Genomic DNA, 22,262 nt, shown 5'->3' on the forward strand with positions numbered 1-22,262 from the left:
AGTCCAGGCAAACTCTTCAGAGGTTACTCTGGGTGGAGGCAGGAAGAACTTTCTAGAAATGGGTTGAATTTCCCTCCATGGTAGGAGCAGAATTTGGAGACCTACACAGGGAATCAGTCCTAAGCAAGCACAAGCGTGCTGCTGCTCTGCTGGACCTGGGGAAAGGGCCGGGTACGGCTTCCTGTGTCCTGAACTCTACTTGAGGCCCAGGGACATTGGAGAAAGCCAACCCTAGCCTCTTACTGCTGGAGCCATTCTAAAACTCAACCGGAACAGATTTCCTACCTTCGCTCTAAAGGAGTTCACTGGGGAAAAGCCAGGCTTCCTAAGGGACTTCAGAGGCTCCCAGGAACTACATGCAGCCCCAAGAGGACAGGGCTCTGCCTTTTTCTAAAAGAGAAGTCTGCACCAGCTGGACTGAAGCAAGCTGTCCCTGAATAGGAACAAACTAAAACCACAAAAGCCAGAGCCCTTTCTCATGAAACCTCAAATATGTGCATCTTGATACTAACCTAGATATTCCAATATCAGAAAATAATAATAATTTACAAAACAGTTCCACAAACTCTACAAAATACATTTGAATTGTCAGTGCAATTTTTTGGGAGACTGGTTGCATTGTGATATGCTCAGTCATTCAGTCATGTCTGACTCTATGAGCCCTATGGACTGTAGCTCACCAGGCTCCTCTGTCCATGGGGTTCTCCAGGCAAGAATAATGGAGTGGGTTGTCGTGCCCTTCTCCAGGGGATCTTCTCAACCCAGGAATCAAACCGATATCTCCAGCATCATCCTGTATTGCAGACAGGTTCTTTACCCACTGAGCCACCTGGGAAGCCCAGAAGATTGGTTGCTTCAGTTCAAATCCCCTTGAGCAAGTTACTGATCATCTCACAGCCTCAGGTTTTTTCATTTATGAAGTGGAGATGTTAATAGCATTCAACTAGTTAATCCATGAAGACACTGGTCCTAATGCTGGGCACACAGTCTGAGCTCAGAAACATTAGCTGTTATTATTCCTCACCCACTGCCTTATTATGCTTACAAGAAAGGTATGCGCATGGGTAAGGTTACAAACATTAGATTTCATGCATGTTTCTTTATTACTTGTTTTACCACCCGGAAAAGCTCAAAATACTCAATTCTGCCCCTGAAATAATCTGCTATATGCAACAGAGTCAGCTCAAAGGAATCCAAACTACACCCGAGTGTGTACCACAGTCTGGAGAAAGAGCCAGCCCATGTTTGTAAGAATGAGCACTCATTACAGCATCCTGGCCATGTAACACATGGGGTATGAATTCCCAAATACTGAGTTCAGCATGGCCCTACTTTCTCAGCTGATCTCAGTAGAGACGCTGACAACTGAAAAATTATAACATGCAGTCATACTCAGAAAGGAAGTGAAATGAGGAAATAACCAGAGAGAAAAGTGGACATAACTTGTCTCACAACCATGAGGATGGCAAGTCGGTAAGGAAGGGGCAGAGTAGACAATCACAAGGACATGTTCAGTTCCAAATTAGTTCAGTTTTTCTAACATCTTATAAAGGAATTTTGGAATAAAAGCAGGAGGAAGAGGGTAGCAAAAGTATTAGCATATTTTGAGGTCTTTAATTTTTCCACTTTATCATCAATAAAATCTTCCCTTCGGAGATAGTACTAGATGACTTGAAAGAGTGCATGCCTTTCAAGACATGTTAAAAATGATTCACTATCTTAGCTTAAACTCAAAACGTTTCCACGTATTAGAACATGATATTTAAAAATACTGTTTACAAGTGTGCCGTAACATTTTAATACAAGCATTTCTTTCCTCATTAACTGAAGAAAAAAGGATGCAAAATAGGATAGAGTCTGACCTCAACTATGTTATTAAAAAAAAAGGTGAAATGCTGACAGCGGCTGCTTCCGTGTAAGAAAACCAGGGGCGTTTTTTCTTTCCTTTCCCCTCATACCCCGATACTTAGAAAGTTTCTCCATAAGCATGTATTACTCTTACAATAAAACAAATTTAAATAACATGACATTTTAACGGCACCAAACTATATTAAAACTCCATGAAGTTTTCAGAGATTTAGGAAATGGGAGTGGGGGTGGGGTAGATGTGTGTGTGTGCGTGTGTGCGTACATGCGTGTGTGTTGGTCAAAAACAGCAATGGGCTCCCAAATGCTAGTGCCTGCCTCTCATCCAACCAGGCATATACTACGGCGCCTGGCGTCTGTCAAAACGCTGTCGACTCTTGATCTCCGAGGAAACTGATGAGTCAGGCTGTGGGTGATCCAAGCCCTTTCTTCTCCTCCCCCCCTCAGGCTGCCTTGGGTTGGGTTTTGTTTTTCTCTGCTCATTAGTAGCTCCGCTCTGTGGCTTAAGAAGCCAAGCTTGTGTCTATCAATGTTCGTCTTTTCCAACAGTTGCAGTGACAAGTCTGGCAAGGGACAAGCTTGAAGTTTTTGAATGAAGGATTTGGAGGTTCTCCCAAAGCACCTGCCCAGCGCTGGTTCCTCAGGACTCTGGGTGGTTTAAGGGGCTGCACCGAGCCCTCTGTGCCCAGGACTCCTGGGGGAGTCGGAGTGACCGGGCTGTCCTAGGGAGCCCGGGAGGGGGTGGGCAGGTGAGCTCACAGCCTCCTCCCGAGGGCAGAATCCTCCTAAGGGGGAGCTGCGGGTAGAGTTTAATTCCTCAGAAGCTCTCCTGCCAGTGAGGTAGTCCCTCAGTCAGATGGTCTGCTTCTTCTTAAGCTGGGATTCTTCCCTGAGCTTCTAAGAACCCCGATTCATCGCCCCGCCCCCATCCCCGTCATCATGACCTCCTGTCAGCCGCCTTCCCACTCTCCCCAGAGGCCCTTCATGGAGTGGCTGCCCATACCTGGGGCAGCAGCTACCGAGTCAGAGCAACCTGAAGGATACCAGTCAGTCTCTGAAGTGGCTCCTGGTTCAAATCCCCGCTCTGCCACGTGTCCTTGTTCAGTAGCTAAGTCGTGTCAGACTCTTTGTGACCCCATGTCGATGTTCAGTAGCTAAGTCGTGTCTGACTCTCTGTGACCCCGTGGACTGCAATGCCAAGGACTGGTTCCATGGGAGACAATTTTTCCACAGACCTGGGGTGGCTGGAGGGATGGTTTCGGGGATGATTCCAGCACATTACCTTTATTGTGCACTTTATTTCTAATCTAATGCCACCACTGACCTGACCAGAGGCACCGGTCCTCAGCCCAGAGGGTAGGGACCCCAATCTACCTCACTGAGTGGTGGAGAGGACTAAGTTAGTTAGAACGGGTAGAGTGACGAGCACTAAAACAAGGAAACGGAAAATGGACCTGCCCCTGTTATTGGAACCCTACAAGCAAGGCTACAGATGCGACTTTTGAAGGTGAAGCCTGGACAGATGCCAAAGAAAGTGAGACTTGGGTCAGCCACCTCTTCCTCAGCAGCTTGAGGCTGCAGCTCAGTTCCACCCCTCAAGTACCACATCAGTACCCGCCAGCCAGGTACACACGAACTGCAGGGGTGAACAAACAGGACAGGCAAAACCAGGCCGTCCCATGGGAAACTATTTATAGCCGAGTGTTCCTTCACCTCCGATTTACCATCTAACAGTTTGGTTGGCTCAGCTTTGGGGAAATGGTGTTCTTGTCAAAGCACTCGTCAAAAATATCCCACATCTGAGGACAGAATTGGTGAGGAGACCCAGTAAGGGCTGGCGGTTCGTCTTCTGCCAGGCGAAGGGGTCTAAGCAGCCTGACCAGGTCACAGTAGCTCCGGACACGGCCTGACAACACCGAGACGGTGCTGAGCAACTTGTGCGCGAGGACGGGTGGGTATTTACCTTTCGCCAGGAAATACAACTAACACAACAGGAAAGATGATCAATGTATATTTTAAAAGAATGTGTATACAAACAAACCCCCTCCCATATGTTACTGGGTTTCCTCCAAAGAAAACAGATTAAATCAAATATCTACCAGGCACTCAGCCCTGTATTGGGCTGTGGGAATTCCCGGCCTCCTTTCTCAGGAAGCTTAAAATCAAGTCGGGAAGGCAAGACAAACACACGAGGAAAGGTCAGGCATCCAAGCAAGACATCTGTGACAAGCCAAAAGGACGATACAGACAACGGGTATTTCGGGAGATGGGGGAGAAACGTGAACACTCCAGTCTTAGGAGGGCTCAGAGAGGAGGTGGAGTTTGAGCTGAGCCAAAGCATAGACTCACAGGATTCAGTAAAGCAGAGGGAAAAAAAACCAAGAGTAATCCAGGGAGGAGGTACAGTGTAAGCAGAGGTGTGGGAGCAGTACTCGGGCGCATCTGGAGGAAGCCAGCCAGCAGGCAGGCTTGGCTACAGCGGGGCATCACTGCACAGAAGACAGAATCAGCGACCACCAGAAGAAAAAGCGGTTTCCTGGGTCATCCAGTACAATCTCACTTTACAGATGAGGAAATGGATGCTCAGGGAGACTAGGTGATTGACCTCAAGTCACACAGCTAGTTGTCAGTGGGAAATCCTTTGAGAAAACAAATCTGTTAGTATTCAATTTTGAATTGGAGTAAGTTAACTGGCTACAGAGAGACAAAGGAGAATCAGACTAGGGTGAAAGACAGTGCCCTTTCGAACCATGAACGTTGGTGGTCACAGGAGGAGCTCAGTAAACGCTTACTAAAGAAATTGATAAGATAACCACTATATAATTTCAGAGTCACGTAGTATCTGAATTTTTCTCTTCCTTCCCACTGCCCCTCTGCCCCAGTGAATAAAAATCTCAACTTGAGCAGTGGTATACCCACCAAGTGGAAAAAAAGTCCTCAGAGATAAAAGTCAAGGGGAGTCTCAAAGGGTTTCAGATCTCTAACCTCTCTGTGGTGGGTGTGGGTACAAAGGGCAGAAAACAAACCCCCTATGTGGGTGGCAGGTGGGCTGGGGAGAGGGAACATCTGTTTTTTGTTTTTTTATTCTCTTTGAAGCTATGAGAAATCAGGTGCTTTGTACATTTCCATCATAAAGGAGACAGAATTGAAAGGTTAAAAGTCTTAGGAAGGTGAACCAAGGATGGAGTAGGGCCAGACCCCCATATGCTTCACCCAGGCAGCTTAGGAGTAAGGAAAGGAACTGCCTTGACAAGTTCCCAGGAAGCAAGGGGGCTGTCACTCTCACACATGGGTAGGGAGGTTATTATGAATAGATTTCCGGAAAGTTCTTTCAGGCCATTTCAGGGGTTGGGGGTGTTCTCTGAGCAGTACATAAAGCAGTCGGTATGGTATTGTGCATAAACCAGAAGCAATAAAAAACAAACAAAAAAGAAGCCAAAAGCACAAAATGGATCAATATTAAAATCGACATTGAAGAAGGCACAGAGAACCAACCTTAAGTAACTGGCCATCTCCAGTCCCCAAGAATAAAACAGTCCTGTTCATTACCACGGTGCCATAAACGGATGTCAGGTCGGAATGGATCAAGGTAGATGATGCGATCGGTTCGACTTTTTCAGGTTCATCCTCGTTTTTCTGAACATGCACACAAACGTACAAATTAAAAAACAAAAAGATAATTTTTAACAATGATAATTCTCATGATGATAAAATGTCACTCATGCCCACCTGGGAAGGATCCTACTGGAGCCCCCAATACATTTGTTTAGGCAAGATCCCCAGGAGCAACCTTTTATCCCCTTTATCTGCAGAATCACTGTGCTTGCCTAGCCTGTGGAAAGCCATTTGTTTACTGCGTATTAACATCTATTGATTGCCAGCAGTGAGCTAGCCATCCATTTAACACTCCCCCAGCAGATATATGAAACCGAGGTCCACTTTATTGCCAAGAAAGAGCCCACCACTGAATTGGGAAGGAGACAGTCTTATACTTGGCTATTTGCAGGAACATGTGACAATTTATTTTGGAGAGGATTCAGCTTCTGCGAGGTTAAACAAGCCATTTCCTAAGGTGTGAGATGGACCATCCTATTTGATGTGATGGCAGAGCGGAAGGAATCTGGATTCCTAAGAAGGCAGCAGTGTGTTAGCCCAGAGATGGGTAAGTCATTCAGAGGGTAAAGAGGGAAAGATAGAGTCATGGATGGTGGGTAAGAGAGAGCCATGGAGCTGAGGAGGAGCCAAGCACAAGGACTGGACCTTGGTGCTGATGTTCCTGAAGAAGAAACGAAAAACCTAACTCTGAACCTGAAGGCATTTAAATGGTCTGAGGTTCTGAGCACATTTGATCACAGGCTCACTCCTGATCATTAAATAAAGCCCCTCTTTAAGCCAGAGCAGAGAGTGCATCGCCCCAAATGTCTTTTTCTTTCTTGTTTAAAGGCATGAAGTGCTTCACGCTGCGTCCTGCCTTCAACGACAGGAAACGGAGTTTGTTATACAAATCTCTGGAAGATATGGAGCTAGAAAGAGCCGTTGCCCTCTGTATGCTGAACACAGTGTGATAGCATGCATTATCTGCCGGAGCTCAGTTCCCAGCTGCACTCAGGTTTGCAAAGGCACATTTACATCTGAGCCAATGGGAAAGCCCACAGAGTTCTGTAAGCATCAGGGTAACTCCAAAAACCACCCGATTTGGGGCGGGGGGAGAGGGGCAGGGGGAGGCTGAGACTTATTAACTTCATTATATTATTGCCGACAGTGTTTATGTATTTCAATTTATGTCTTATTAAACATTCATTATTTTTAAACCCACCAAGTTTCATTAACATCTAAACTAAACGGATTCATGGACCAAATTGATTTCTGAAGCCTTTAAAGTACTGTCTATATTTCTTTGTTGAAGTTGCGCTGGGAGGAAAAGATAAGCTGGCAAGGGTTTCTCCAATGCCGTGATCTCTTTTCAAGAAAGAGATGTCATAACCTAAGAGAAAGTGACTTATTTGCATAAAATATTCCATAGTGAACTCAGTTGAAGAAGATTTTTAGAAAGCTCATTAGAGATGTTTTTTTTTCCTGTTAAAAATTACTTCTAATACCGTCAGGGAAGATGAGGAACTGTCCTGTGAAAATGAAGTTGAGGGGAAAAAAAAAATCTCTATGAGTCTAAAATCAGAACAATAGATCACTGTTTAGATAAGGATCCCTCGTGACTATGAGTAGAAAAAGAAAAATCGGTGACCTTTAGATTAAAAAAAAGTAAAACCACACCACACATCTTGCTTTAAAATAAAACCAGAATTGTTCAAACTTAAGATCAGCTGACCACACTTCTTATTTTTGTTAAATATTTGAGCGTCTCAGAAGTGCTTCAGAGAACTGGATGTCATCTTTGTCTGAGCATCTGGAATGTTCTAACACTGATCTTTTTGGCTGGAGGATCCATTCTCCCTCCTCAAATGATACAGACTGTGGATTGTTGATTATCCATCCACAAGGGCCAAATGAGACAATGGAAGCCATGTTCAACTCTTACCACCACATGGACTGTAGTCTGCCAGGCTCCTCTGTCCCTGGGATTCTCCAGGCAAGAACACTGGTTGCCTGGAGTGGGTTGCCATTTCCTTTTCAAGGAATCTTCGTGACCCAGGGATTGAACCCAGGTCTGCATTGCAGGCAGATTCTTTACCACCTGAGCTGCGAGGGAAACCCATATCTGGTATACAATAGGTGCTTAATAACTGCAGTGATTCAGATTAGCCAAGAATCATGATATCACAGTTAGCCTTTGCTGAGGTAGGATGAAATACTCTGTTTGTGAAAGATTGACTCCAAAAACCCAGAAGTGGCTCAAAAGCTGGAAAGGAACAGGGAGAAAATTGCTTCTAAATTACTGTTTCATCTTCTCTAACATCTTTCCCTGACTTCTGACTGTTTCTCAATAATTGCATTTTTCTAAATTAAGTCCTGGATCAACAGCACAGGTAACTAGCATGGCCATTAAATCAATGTTCCCAGAACTTGAGAGCTGGTGGCATACAACAAACCACCTGGGACTAGGGATCAGAGAGGTTAGGTTTACAATTCAAGTTTGGTTCTCATCCACTGGATGATCTGGGCAATTTATGGAACACTGCTGGGAACTGGTTTTCTCAGCTGTGAATAAGACCAATGGTGCCTGATTGGTAGGGTAGTTATGAAGGAGAGAGAATAATGACTGTAATAACAATAACACGTTAATACATGCTAGCTGCTATTATTATTGGTGGCAATTAGTTGCTAAGTCATGTCTGACTCTGTGCGACCCTATGGACTGGAGCCTACCAGGTTCCTACCCATGGGATCCCCAGGCAAGAACTGGAGTGGGTAGCCATTTCCATCTCCAGGGGATCTTCCTGACCCAGGGCTGAACCCATGTCTCCTGCATTGGCAGGCAGATTCTTCACTGACCAAGCCACCAGAGAAGCAGAAACATGCATTTACTGTGTTTTCGTGGAGTATTTTATAATACTCCAACGAATAAGGATTCCCGCAGGGTGGTGAGACAGACTTTCAGGCTTTCAATCATGGCTCTGTCACTTTCTAAGTAATTTTGTACACATTATGTAGCCTCTCTGTGATTCAATTTCCTCCTCTATACAACAGAAGTGATGATTAAGAGGCATTTGTGCCATGGACTTTTCACAGGACTGAATGAGTTAGGATGCAAGTCTCAGGAAACTGAGTAAAATCTGGCATTTGATAACTTATGACCCATGTCTGCTATCATTATTTTATTTAAAACACAAAACAGTTTCTGCCATGCCCGTGGCAGTTAAGCCCATCTCCTTCTTTGCCATAAAGCCCTAGTTTTGTTCGGGTCACAATAAACCCAAGCCTGGGAAAGCTATGATTGGCCCAAGCTTCATGGTTATCTCATTCTCCGTTGCCTGGTTACTCACATTCCTACCCCTTAGAGCTAGAGGTGGCCATGCGGTCCAGCCTGGACCAGTGAGATGCCAGAAATCCACCAGGGGCACTTCCGGGAATGAGCTTCCTCCTTGCTAAGAGAAGGCTCTTGAGGAAAGCCCTTTGCTCCTCTTTCCACACTTCCTCCCTTTGGACTTTGATGTGAGGCTATCCATGCAGAGAGGTGGCAGCCGTTTTGCTTCCATGAATTCAAGATGGGAGATGAAAACCAGCAGATTGGTGCAGGGGAAGAGTAAGAGAGACTCGATTCTTAAGGACACCACTGAGCACACTTCCAACCTTTAAGCTTTTTCCTAACAATAGATGTCATGGTTTAAGCTGCTATTTGATTGGGTCTTCTGTTACTTATAACCCAAAGGAAGTCCCTGTAAGAAATGAGAGCCATGACTGTCGGACACAGCACTAGACTCTAGGTGTTTCTCAGCCACGAGGGCTCAGAACTGCTCGAGTATTATCCTCTCACCCTGGAGAACCCTGGCCATAGTCAGGACTGTGCAGCCAATTACAACAGCGAGTCTGGAAGAAAACAGGAAAAAGAGGGCTTGGACTTCATGTAAACTTGAAGGGCTGCTCGTGCTGAATGGAAATGGATTCTTTTGTGTTGGAAACACACAGAAATGGACAGGTCCCTGTGAATGGGAAAAAGAACCCTCTGAATGGCTTTCTTTTGCTCATTTCAGCAAATGAAAACAAAAGACAGACTCCAGAGAAACCTGCTCACAAAAGTGGAATTAATACCTGGGGAGTCAAGTAGAAAAAGGGGTGAAATAATGCTGTGGCCCTCCCCCGTGTCCAGAGATAATTTTCACTTCTGTGTTTTTTTGTTTTTTTTTTTTGTCTATTTTCTATCTTGCCCTTCTCTCCCCCTTAGGGCATAATCGCTAATGTTGCGGCCTATTCTGTCTAGTTTATTATGTGTAATTTATTTCTGAATCCCAGCCTCTGCTTGTTCTTCTGTGTGTAACAAGGTTAATGCCTTGTAATGATGCTTTTGCCAGTTCTGCTTTTCATGACAAAATCCAATCTTGATTTGGCTCTAAACCTTGTCTCCCCTTTGGGCTTTCTTGGTTCCCTCAGAGTTGTCATTCTGCGTCTCCTTCGTGCCATGTCTAACCACACATCCCGCCTACACTTGAGCCTGCTCTCAGAGGGAAACCTTTTTCGGTTTGTCTCAAATGATGTTTGGGATGAAAAAGAGAGTGCCTGGGCTTGACACACCAAAGTGGGACAAAGGCTACTGGGAAGGAATGTATGTGTGAGCATATTCAGGAAATACTGGGCATATCATGAGGGAAACGGCTTGACCTTGTAGCTCCTTCGTATAATCTTTCAAGGACCATAAACATCCTCCAGTGTGCACTGCCCAACTCCAGGGGACACGAGCCTGTCTTCTAGGATGTGAACGGCACACTCTGGACTTGAGTACCGCGGGGCCCCGCCCCTACCACGTGGAAGATGATCTGACTCAGTGAGAATCACGCGGGATGCTCACAGCCCTGCTGCAGTTATTATGGGAACAGCTGGAGGAAATGCACTCAAACGTGGTCTCTCAACTGTTGGGGAAACAGAAAAAGTCAAGTCTTTAATCCCCACAGTGCTGAAAAGATTCTCTTATTTTGGTTTTTCCCTATGGGGCCAGGGCAAAGAAACAACTGGATGTCTAGGAACTTCTTCTCCTCAGATGCTCAGTCGTGTCTGACTCTTTTGCGATCCTATGGACTGTAGCCCACCAGCCTCCTCTGTCCATGGGATTCTCCAAGCAAGAATACTGGAGTGGGTTGCCATTCCCTCCTCCAAGAATGTTCCTGACCCAGGGATCGAACACATGTCTCCTGCGTCTCCTGCATTGGCAGGCAGATTCTTCACTGCTGAGCCACACCTGGGAAGCCTAATGCCTCTCTGGCAGTAAATATTGTACTTTGCTCCTCATTGGCATACACTCACCTGAAGCAGTTTCTTCATCATTATTTACCCAGGGGCCCACTTGCAGTTAGGAAACCTCAGCAGGAGCCCAAGATCTGGCCCCCGCTCCATCTCTGACCTGCTGCTTGATTTGGGCAAGCCCCTAAACCGCAACAACTGAATCTGTCAAATGGACACAATAATATACATGTCCTGCCTATTAGCATTGTTGTGAAGCCCAAATTAAATCGTGTGAAAACAACTGGAAAACTAAGTTCATCAAATTAAAGAATGGAAAGAACAACTATTTACCTATGTTAGATAGTGAGTTTTAAGCCAGCTTTTTCACTCTCTTCTTTCACCTTCATCAAGAGGCTCTTTAGAGAGCTAGTGGAGGTGACAGAATTCCAGCTGAGCTATTTCAAATCCTAAAAGATGATGCTGTTAAAATGCTGCACTCAATATGCCAGCAAATTTGGAAAACTCAGCAGTGGCCACAGGGCTGGAAAAGGTTAGTTTTCATTCCAATCCCAAAAAAGGCAATGCCAAAGAATGCTCAAACTACTGCACAATTGCACTCATCTCACACATTAGCAAATTAATATTCAAAATTCTCCACGTGAGGCTTCAACAGTATGTGAACCGAGAAATTCCAGATATTGAAGCTAAATTTAGAAAAGGCAGAAGAACCAGAGATCAAATTGCCAACATCTGCTGGATCATCAAAAAAGCAAGAGAGTTCCAGAAAAAAACATCTACTTCTGCTTTATTGACTACGTCAAAGCCTCTGACTGTGTGGATCACAACAAACTATGGAAAATTCTTCAAGAGATGGGAATACCAGACCACGTGACCTGCCTCCTGAGAAATCTGTATGCAGGTCAAGAAACAACAGAACCAGACATGGAACCACAGACTGGTTCCAAATTGGGAAAGGAGTCCGTCAAGGCTGTATATTGTCACCCTGCTTATTTAACTTATACGCAGAGTACATCATGAGAAATGCTGGGCTGGATGAAGCACAAGCTGGAATCAAGATTGCAGGGAGAAATATCAGTAACCTCAGATAGGCAGATGACACCACCCTCATGGCAGAAAGAGAAGAGGAACTTAAGAACCTCTTGATGAAAGTGAAAGAGGAGAGTGAAAAAGCTGGCTTAAAACTCAACATTCAGAAACTAAGATCATGACATCTGGTCCCACCACTTCATGACAAATAGATGGGGAAGCAATGGAAACAGTGAGAGACTTTATTTTTCTGGGCTCCAAAATCACTTCAGATGGTGACTGCAGCCATGAAATTAAAAGACGTTTGATCCTTGGAAGAAAAGCTATGACAAACCTAAACAGCATATTAAAAAGCATAGACATTACTTTGCCAACAAAGGTCCATCTAGTCAAAACTATGGTTTTTCCAGTAGTCATGTATGGATGTGAGAGTTAGACCATAAAGAAAGCTGAGCACCAAAGAAGTGATGCTTTTGAACTGTGGTGCTGGAGAAGACTCTTGAGAGTCCCTTGGACTGCAAGGAGATCCAACCAGTCCATCCTAAAGGAGATCAGTCCTGAATATTCATTGGAAGGACTGATGAAGAAGTTCCAATACTCTGACCACCTAATGTGAAGAACGGACTCATTGGAAAAGACCCTGATGCTAGGAAAGATCGACGGCAAGAGAAGGGGATGACAGTGGATGAGATGGGTGGATAGCATCACCGACTGAATGGATGTGAGTTTGAGCAAGCTCCGGGAGTTGATGATGGACAGGGAATCCTGGTGTGCTGCAGTCCATGGGGTGGCAAAGAGTTGGACATGACTGAGTGACTGACTGGTCATCTGAAAGAAGAATTTACTTTTGAACTCAAAGGATCCAAAGGAAAAGTTCAAAGTGCGCAGGAGGAATACAGAAGGGACGTTTAGGGACACACTTGGATATTTCATATCCACCTGCTTCACTCTCTCTAAGGGCCCAGAGTCCTCCAGCCCTGCAGCCCTCGTAGTGTTAGTCACTCAGTTGTATTCAACTCTTTGCGACCACATGGACTGTAGCCCACCAGGCTCCTCTCCAGGCAAGAATACAGGTTTGGGTTGCCATTCCCTTCTCCTAAGGATCTTCCTGACCTAGGGATTTAACCCAGGTTTCCTGCATTGCAGGCAGGTTCTTTACCATCTGAGCCACCAGGCTCCAGCCCTGCTGCTGCTGCTGCTAAGTCGCTTCAGTGGCGTCCGACTCTGTGCGACCCCATAGACAGCAGCCCACCAGGCTCCCCTGTCCCTGAGATTCTCTAGGCAAGAACACTGGAGTGGGTTGCCATTTCCTTCTCCAATGCATGAAAGTGAAAAGTGAAAGTGAAGTCGCTCAGTCGTGTCCGACTCTTAGCGACCCCATGGACTGCAGCCTACCAGGCTCCTCCATCCATGGGATTTTCCAGGCAAGAGTACTGGAGTGGGGTGCCATTGCCTTCTCCAGGCTCCAGCCCTACCTACGGCCAAAGTTTCACTACCCCAGGTTTATCCTTCTTTATTCTTGTTTTGCGCACCATCCCCCATCTAAATCTCGTTTCCATGTGACTACTTTCAGTCAATTATCTATGAAAAGACAACCTGACTCAAACAATTCATGAAAGTTTCTGAATGGCTGACAGTGCAAACAAATGCATTTTCCGAGATTCTTAGAGTTGGAAGAGAGACAATCCAACAACGTTTTCCATAAGGAAGCTACAGGCATTCTAAATAGGCTATTTCTTCACTATGGGGGCTGGCCTCCATGATGTGGGATTTTTGACACCTGCCCATGTTATGGCAACCCACTCCAGTACTTTTGCCTAGAAAATCCCATGGACGGAGGAGCCTGGTGTCCATGGGGTTGCAAAGAGTCGGACACGACTGAGAGACTTCACTTTCACTTTCTTTCTTTCATGTTATACCAGTACTGCCCTCACTCCTCATTTTGACTACTGCAAAAGCTCCCTCTCCCAAATTGCTAAATACCCCCTAAATAAGTGGCATCATCTTCTTTGAGAACCAATGGAATCTGTCATAAGGTTTCGGAGTTGCTGCAAAATGGTTATTCGGACACTTCTTCCTTCCAACCTTCCTCCTCCTCCTCCTCTCCATCATGGTGAATGGCACCACCATCCACCCTCAGGTCCCCTTCATCACTCTCCACACCCAATACATGAAAATCTCAGCTGAATCTCCCAGTCTTAAGTCTATCTTAAATTGCAACCCACTCCAGTATTCTTGCCTGGAGAATCCCATGGACGGAGGAGCCTGGTACTCTACAGTCCACAGGGTCGCAAAGAGTCGGACACGACTGAGCGACTTCACTTTCACTTTTTCTCCATCTCCATGGTCCCTACCCATCATCTCCCTCCTCATCTACTGCAAGAGCCTCCTGGTCTCTCTCTTTCAACCTATAATTTATTTTCTATCCAGTAGTCAGAGTGATCTTCTAAAATATAAAATAGGCTATTACTTCATTGCCTAAAATTCTTCAGTGGCTTACCATCACATTTATAATTAAATCCAAATGCCTCCCCAGGGCCCACCTGTTACTTCTTAAAACTCAACCCTTGTCATATCACTATTTTCCTTCACTCTGCTTCAGTTCCCCCAGTGTCCTTCCTTTAGACACTTTAACATGTCCCCATCTTTCTGCCTCAGGGCCTTTGCACATGCTATTTCTTCTAGTTCCCCTCTCTTCATTTCTTGCAGGCTGGTTTTTTTGAAAAACAACTTTCAGATTTCAAATTCAATGTCACCTCTTTATGGTCACATGACTATAGATCTTCCTATCCCTATGCCAGTTGCTATTTTGAATTTTAACATTCCATTTGTTTTGTTGAAAATAATTAAATTTTTAAATTCAATGTCTGTCTCCCAGTAGACTCTAAGCTCTACAATAGCTTATCTTACTGTACACTCTGAATGCAGCATATACCTCAGCATCTAGCATGTAGCAAGCTGTCAATAAACATTTATTGAATGAATAAATAAGTACATGGACCAATGTTTGAATGCTTTCAGTCAATATCTAGCCAGACAACCCTGGCACATTGCTAAATAGGTCTAATCATTACAAAGTTCTCCTATTGAGGCAAAATTTGTTCCCTGCAAGCACTGGGCCTTGGTTCTGCCTGGGGAAACACCAAACTACCCCACATCACCTGCTTCCATGTATTGGGTTGGTCAAAAAGTTCGTCAAGTTTTCTTGTAACAGGAAAAACCTGAATGAACTTTTTGGCCCATCCGATACATTCATATCCATAGTTCATTAACGCTTGGAAGAGAGTTTCTGGGTCTTTTGCCATCTCTGTCTATAGACAGTCTACAGACTTGGTGTACTGAAAATGAGGCTCTAAGAGCTAAACAAAATACATTTAAGTATTTTGGTATCCTCTCACCAAAGCAAAGAATAACAGCACTGTTCTTTCCCCATGATTAGAACAGCATAATTCATGAACATTGGGCTAACTTTAGAAATAACATAGTAGCAGTATGGATAAGTAGAAAGAACAGGAGATTCAGGGTAAAAAAAAAAAAAAAACACACTTGGGTTTAAGTTCAAGCTCTATTACTTATGAGCTGTCTCTAAGCAGTCATTTAACCTTTCTGAGGCTTCTCCACCCACCCACCTGCTCCATCCAGTCCATTTATGAAGCTTTTGGCTCTTGGCCAGGTGCTTGACCTGTAAAATACAGATGGGATTAAACCCCCTACCGTCAAAATAAGCCAATCAAATGAATTCTAAAACAAAATGCAACATTTTGCCATTGGTTTTCTGATACACATAGTAATAGAACGAGTGTCTGGACTATGGGCTCCACTCACATCCAGTTCCTGCAAAGAATTCAGGGAATTCATGAAACTGGATGAGAAAGAAAAAATCCTGTATTGTGAACTCTGACAAAAATTTAGTATTTCCTTTAATTATTAATGCAGGCCACAGTCATATTAACTGAACCTGTGACTTTGTCATCAAAAGAAATCAGATATTTTCACATCATTTTATAGTTGTTGCAGGTATCTCAAAATATCATTTGTGCTTATCTCTGCTTGGAAATGATGGTAGTTACTGCTGTTAGGTCCCGCTATTTAATGTGTTAAGATATATTACTCTATCTCAAATTGGAAAAAAAACATTTGGATATATCTGTAGATCAATATAATTGGTTCGTTTTGCAGCTCTCTCTTTTTTCATGTGTTTAAAACCATGAGGCTTCCCCAGAGGTCCACAGCACAAGGGCTCCACGGGGTGAGGACCTCTGTATGGAGGGGCACAGAGATGTTGCTAAGCCCAGGAGACTGAGGCTGGGTGTTACCTACAGCTACCAGCTGCTCTGGGTGTCCCAGGCCTGCGGAAGCCTCAGACAAGCAAGGACCAGCACTTGGAATCCAATTTCTGAAATTGATCACTGATGGAAAAGGGGCCTCAGGAGGATGTCAGTGCAGAGTAATTAGGAACAGTTGATGGGTTAGAGGACATGCTTCTCAAATGGACGCTTCCAAGACCAGGCTGGAGGGAAAGACCAGGAATCGGGCCTCACTGGTGAGGGAGTCACAGAGAAATGCCCTTCCCTCTTGGCTACCTGGCTTTTATTCTTCCTATAAACACAGCTCCAGGGTCCTGGGCTTCTCTTGGAAGCTCTTACCTCTATAAGCTGTAATCACATCTTCTACATCAGATGGAACCTTCTTTTCAGTTCAAATATTTATTGAGGGCCCACTGTGCATTAGGTGGCATTCTCGATGCCTAGGAAGCACAGATGAGACACCCCTGGCTACTCCCCATTGGCACCATCGCCACATTGAGCCCAACACAGAGCCTGGCACACGGCAGGCTCTCCATTAGAGGCTGACAGAGTGGGCCTCACTTCATGGCCAACTGAATGTTTAGTTGTCCTCTCTGGCAAGGAGGTCTCAAAGATATCTAAAATCTATGACAATTAAACTAACTGGTCACCAGTACCTCTCAATTCAATATCTTAAAAAGCTATTTCAGTTGATCCCTTGTCTTCGCCTACACTGCCACCTCAGTTCAGGTCTCCACCAGGCTCACCTGGATTACTGCAACCCACGTGATCCATCTATCTCCCTGCGCTTTCATTGTGGCCACCACTCTAGACCAAGGTGACATCATTTCTCGCCTGGACTGATAAAGGACCCTCTTGCCTCTTTTGGGGCCAATCTCTCATCCATGACTCACAGGGCAGCCATTATTTAGGAATTCAAATCCAGTCATTTCACTTCCCTTCAAAGGCTCTTCTAAGCTTTGAGGAAAAAAAAAATATATATAACCTCCTTCCCACAGCCTGCCAGGCCTACGGGGTCGGCTACTGCTTTCTTCCCCAACACTCTCCCCCCTCCACCTCCCTAAACCAACCACACTAGCCTTTTGTTCTTCAAAATGACCAAGTCATTTCCCCTTTTGAAGCCTTGCACTGCTCCCCACTCCCCATGGGAGACGCCTACAACTATCCTTTCTCATCTTCCTGGGGTTGACTTAACTTCCTTAAAGAGAACTTTCCCCAACAGCTCAAATAACATGGCTCTATTACATCCTCAGCTTTTTCCTTCACGTAGCCCCAGTCTCAGCCTGGGCCTCAGTTTCCTCATCTGTAAAATGGAAATCACACTACCCATCTCACAAGGCTGGGGTGAGGGTTAAATGAGTTAATATTGGTAAAGTGCTTACTTAGAACAACACTTGGTGCAAAGTGAATGCTTTAGAAGGATTATCATTTTACTGCAAAAAGAAGCTCTTTATTTTCTGCCTATTTATTGTCTACTCTATTCATCACTGATAGAAATATTTCACACAGTGCTTCACACAGAGTACGGACTCAAGAAGTATTTGATTGAACTAGTGACTGTCCTTCTAATCAGCAGTTTTGCCTCTCGTCTCACCTCATTCATTCTTCTGAATGATTGCACTAAAACACAATCAGATCACATCTATTTAGAGCCCTGCTTTAGTCCTCCAACAGCCACAGCTTTTCCACCCTGCTCAGCAGAGTCCTAGAAGTTCCTTTGAGATGCTGCAGGGACCAGCAAGGGCTGGGGGAGGCTGAGTTGCAGGATTCCGGGAGTCTCCCCCACACCCCCACTTCACCCTGAGTCTCAGCGCTTGGCAATGGCCTCACCCAGAACAGCAGGTCAAAGATGATTTGTTAGCCTTTTTCTCACACTGAGCTTCTGGTTTAAGATTTAGAAACCTGGTTTTTAAAGCCTGAAAACAACTGACCATCAGGATAAAATCCAGTCATCTTGGCCAGTCTCATTAAACCCTTCGCCATCTGGCCCTGCATGCTCATTTCTGGACACTCCCCAGCCAGGGTGAGCTACCTGCGGTTCACAGGCTTATTCAAGTTCCCGCTTGTGCACAAGCTGTGCCTTCTCTCTGGAACTCCCTTTCTGCCTCTTCTGCTTGGCTTCAAGACACAGCTCCAGTATCACCTCTCTAAAGCCTCCCAGGTTCCTCCCACGCTGAGTTTGACGCTCCTTCGTGGGGTTGCCACATCACCTTTTTACTAAATTTCATAGCTGTCTTAGGGCAACGCGAAGGTTTGTTCTACTCTCACCCTTTCCATGACAGCAGGGGTGGGTAAACTACCAGCTGTGGACCAAATCTAGCAAGCTGCCTGGTTTTTGCAATGCACCCCCCTCCCAAGCCAAGAATAGTTTTTACATTTTTTAATGGCTGAAACAATCTAAAGAATAATATTTTATGACAAGTGAAAATTATACATGAAATTCAAATTTCCGTGTCCATAAAGTTTTATTGGAACATCGCCACGAGTGTTCATTTATGCATTGTCTATGGTTGCTGTCACACTTCACTGGCAGTCGAGCAATTGCAGCAGAGACTGCACCTGGCCTGCAAAGCCTACGATATTGACAATCTTTACAGAAAATGTTTGCTGACTTCTGCAGAAACGCACTGGCCAGAGTAGTGGAGTGGGGATTACTGGGGTCAAATCCCCTTTGTGACTCCTCTGAGGAGACACTAAGTGTAACTATTGATCAGACAGTCAAACCCATCAACTATAGAAACTGTAAAACAAATCACAATTCTGTTTGGTTTTCTGACAGTATATAAATTAGTATTAATTTTCCATCTTGATGAAAACGCTAACAAAAACTATGAGCATAACTGATAAAAAATCTTAACCACTACCATGCCGCTAGGAGGCCTCCCTAGTGGTTCCGATGGTAAAGAATCTGCTTGCAATGCAAGAGAACTGGGTTTGGTCCCTGGGTCAGGAAGATCCCCTGGAGAAGGAAATGCAATCCACTCCAGTATTCTTGCCTGGAGAATCCCTAAGAGTCAGACACGACTGAGCAACTAACACTTAGCTCAGTGACTTTTTTCACCATGCCCCTGCTACCACAAACAGGTTAGATCCAGGATGCCTACAAACTGTCCCCCAGCAGACTGTGGGGGTCCTCAGAGCAGCCCTCAGTGATCTTCAGCTAGGTGCCACCTCGTAGGTGCCTACCTCAGGGAAGGCAGAGGTGGGTCATGGAGAAGCCTGAAGGGAGGCAGAGATGGTTCCATGCTGCTGTAGTCAACGTGGTAACCATGGTGTGGGTCTCCCACCTTTCCATTCCGAGGCAACCTGCCTACACCACCTACTGGGGGTCATCACCTGATGGTCTTCCTTCTTCTGACCACACCAGGACTCAGTACTTGTCCCAATGGCAACAAACCCCTTCCCTGAACTTGGGCTCATAATGTGGAGTCAAAGGATGGGTTGGACCCCATTCTCTCTATTTCCTGGTCATTTGAACTAAATAATATACCAACTAAAATACCAACTAAATCAGTTGGTAGCTGATGCAGAAGGTTAAGCTATTGGGAGACAGAGTGGGGATCAGGTCAGGCTGAGGCACATTCAGGTGGACAGGGAGAGGGACAGATATTCGAGGAAGCCGAGGTGGTCATTTGGCAGCAGGACTGAGGGAAGCCGCCACCCTGTCAGGCTGACAATGAAACCTTCGAATGAGGATCCTTCACACTTTCTGCTGCTGAGCACCTTTCCGCTCGGAAGCTTCTTCCCACTCCACATCGTGCTAAGTTGCTCAGCTGTGTCAGACTCTGTACAACCCCATGGGCTGTAGCCCTCCAGGCTCCTCTGTCCCTGGGATTCTCCAGGCAAAAATACTGGAAGGGGTTGCCATGCCCTTCTCCAGGGGATCTTCCTGACCCAAGGGTCGAACCTGAGTCTCTTATGGTCTCCTTCATTGGCAGGTGGGTTCTTTACCATTAGTGCCATCTGGGAAGCCCACCGCCCCCCACATCAGACAGCCCCAGCCTATTACTACTAAAAATCACGACAGTGATGAAGTACATACATACACAGTGTTTACTCTAGGTCAGGTAGTGTTCACACTGCTGCTGCTAAGTCACTTCAGTCGTGTCCGACTCTGTGTGACCCCATGGACGGCAGCCTACCAGGCTCCCCCGTCCCTGGGATTCTCCAGGCAAGAACACTGGAGTGGGTTGCCATTTCCTTCTCCAATGCATGAAAGTGAAAAGTGAAAGTGAAGTCGCTCAGTCGTGTCCAACTCTTCGAGACCCCATGGACGGCAGCCTACCAGGCTCCTCCATCCATGGGATTTTCCAGGCAAGAGTACTGGAGTGGGGTGCCATTGCCTTCTCCGTGTTCATATCCTATACATATTAAGCCATTGGTCCAGACAAAAATCCTATGAAGCAAAAAGGATCAGTACTTCTAGGTAGACAAACAAGCACAGAAAGGTTAAATAATTTGCACAAGGTCACACAACTGGGAAATGGCAGCTATGGTCCCTGTCTACCTGGATCCAGAGTCTGTGCAGGCAAGCACCTCTCCTCTTCCTAGGATTCCATGTAATCCCACATGTTCCTATCCACTAAATTCCCCATCTCCTTGTTGGAGCTTACTTATGTAGAGCTTGGTTTCATGCAACCAACTGTGCCTAATTAGAATAGAAATTGGTATCAAGATTGATGCTGTAAAGAGTAGACCCTTAGAATTCTGGCGTGTAGAATTGGTTGTGTACAGCTTGGAAGGCTCTAGAAATCTCCCCCTGCCCACATCCTGGAATGAAATGCAAACAGACTCTTGCATGAAAGGGTGAAGGAGCTAACTAAACTATGACTTACAGGTTCTTGAGACTCAAACGCCAAACTCAAAAATAGTAAGACTTTGGGAGTTTTTCTAGGTATTTCTGTTGAGCAATTAGAAGAGGATAAGAAATATAAGGGGAGTGGGATGAGTCAGTTACTTTCTATGACCTGAAGTAAAATGCAATGAAAACAATGGGACAAGTTCTTATCCCAAGTGTTTGAGCTGCAAGGGAAACTGTGATACCTTGCAGCTGTGGTTCTAAAACCTGAATGTATAGTAGAGTCACCTGGAGAGATTGTTAAAAACACAGACTGCCCATCCCACGCCCTACTGAGATTCTGATTTAGTAAATCTGATGCGGGGGCCCAAGAATTTGCATTTCAAGTAAGTTCCCTGGTGATGCTGTTGCTGGTCGAGACAACACTTTGAGGATCACTGCCCAACAGCACAAAGCCCTCTCTTTTTGTCTCTGGAAGGCATGAGCATGCACATTATTAAATTATACCAAAGAAGTGTCAACCATGCTGGGTTTTTATGGTCAAAGTTAATGCTCAGGTTGGCAAGACCGTAAGCCTGGCAAGTCCAAAGAATGGGAATTTCTGGGGAAAGCCAGAGGAGTGGAGGATGTCAGAGATGCTCGGACTAGAGAAGAAAGAGGCCCCAGCTCATTAGACATCAAGAAAAAGACAATAGTTAAGGGGGCATGAAGGCTTCCCAGGTGGCTCAGTGGTAAAGAATCCACCTGTCAGTGCAGGAGATGAAACAGATGAGGGTTCAATCCCTGGGTTGGGAAGACCCCCTGGAGGAGGAAATGGCAACTCACTACAGTATTCTTGCCTGGAAAACTCCATGGACAGAGGAGCCTGGTAGTCCATGGAGTTGCAAAGAGTCAGACCCGATAGAGCAACAGAGCACAGCATCCATAAGCGAGCATGAGGTGGCCAGACTCAAGAAAGTGTGGCTGCTAAGGACAGAAAACATCCCCAACGTGAGCCCCCAACCCCTTTCATTTATTAATTTAACAAATATTTAAGTTACTATGCTAGGAACTCTGGCTTCAACAGAGAGTTGAATGTTACAAGGTTCCTGACCTCCTGGGGCTTGTATTTTAATTATAGCTGCTAATAAAGACAAGAGTTCCTATAACCCAGGTTTAACAGGCTAAGATCCCGGGATTGAGTTTATGAGCTAGTTCTTATGTCCGAAAACCAAAAACTTAGAGCAGTCCTTAAAGGTCCTGTACGTCTCTCTGAGGTTGTTATAAGTCTGAATACAGAGTCCCAGTGTTACCTAGAAACTGACCACTGAGGAGCTACAACCCTCCCAAAGCCTGAATTTCAGGTGCTCAAATACGCAGATCCAGAAACCCAGTTCTCCCTCAAGAATTCTCTGTTCTACTGTCTTAAGTCC

The 22,262-nt window shown here is 45.3% G+C and overlaps 1 protein-coding gene across 3 annotated transcripts in view; it reads right to left on the bottom strand.

The window, feature by feature from the left end:
* PLXNC1 (plexin C1) overlaps window positions 1-22,262 on the bottom strand; it is a 153,280-nt gene that overhangs the window by 125,234 nt on the left and 5,784 nt on the right. For 2 of the 3 annotated variants that reach the window (XM_027543151.1, XM_027543150.1), the window contains exon 2: window positions 5,362-5,502. The exons of the other annotated variant lie outside the window; for it this stretch is intronic. In XM_027543151.1, coding sequence (XP_027398952.1) covers window positions 5,362-5,502 — 141 coding nt within the window. The remainder of the gene's footprint in view (window positions 1-5,361; window positions 5,503-22,262) is intronic. 3 annotated transcript variants of the gene reach the window in all.

The sequence above is a fragment of the Bos indicus x Bos taurus genome, chromosome 5, assembly GCF_003369695.1.
Source record: "Bos indicus x Bos taurus breed Angus x Brahman F1 hybrid chromosome 5, Bos_hybrid_MaternalHap_v2.0, whole genome shotgun sequence".
Lineage (NCBI taxonomy): Eukaryota > Metazoa > Chordata > Mammalia > Artiodactyla > Bovidae > Bos > Bos indicus x Bos taurus.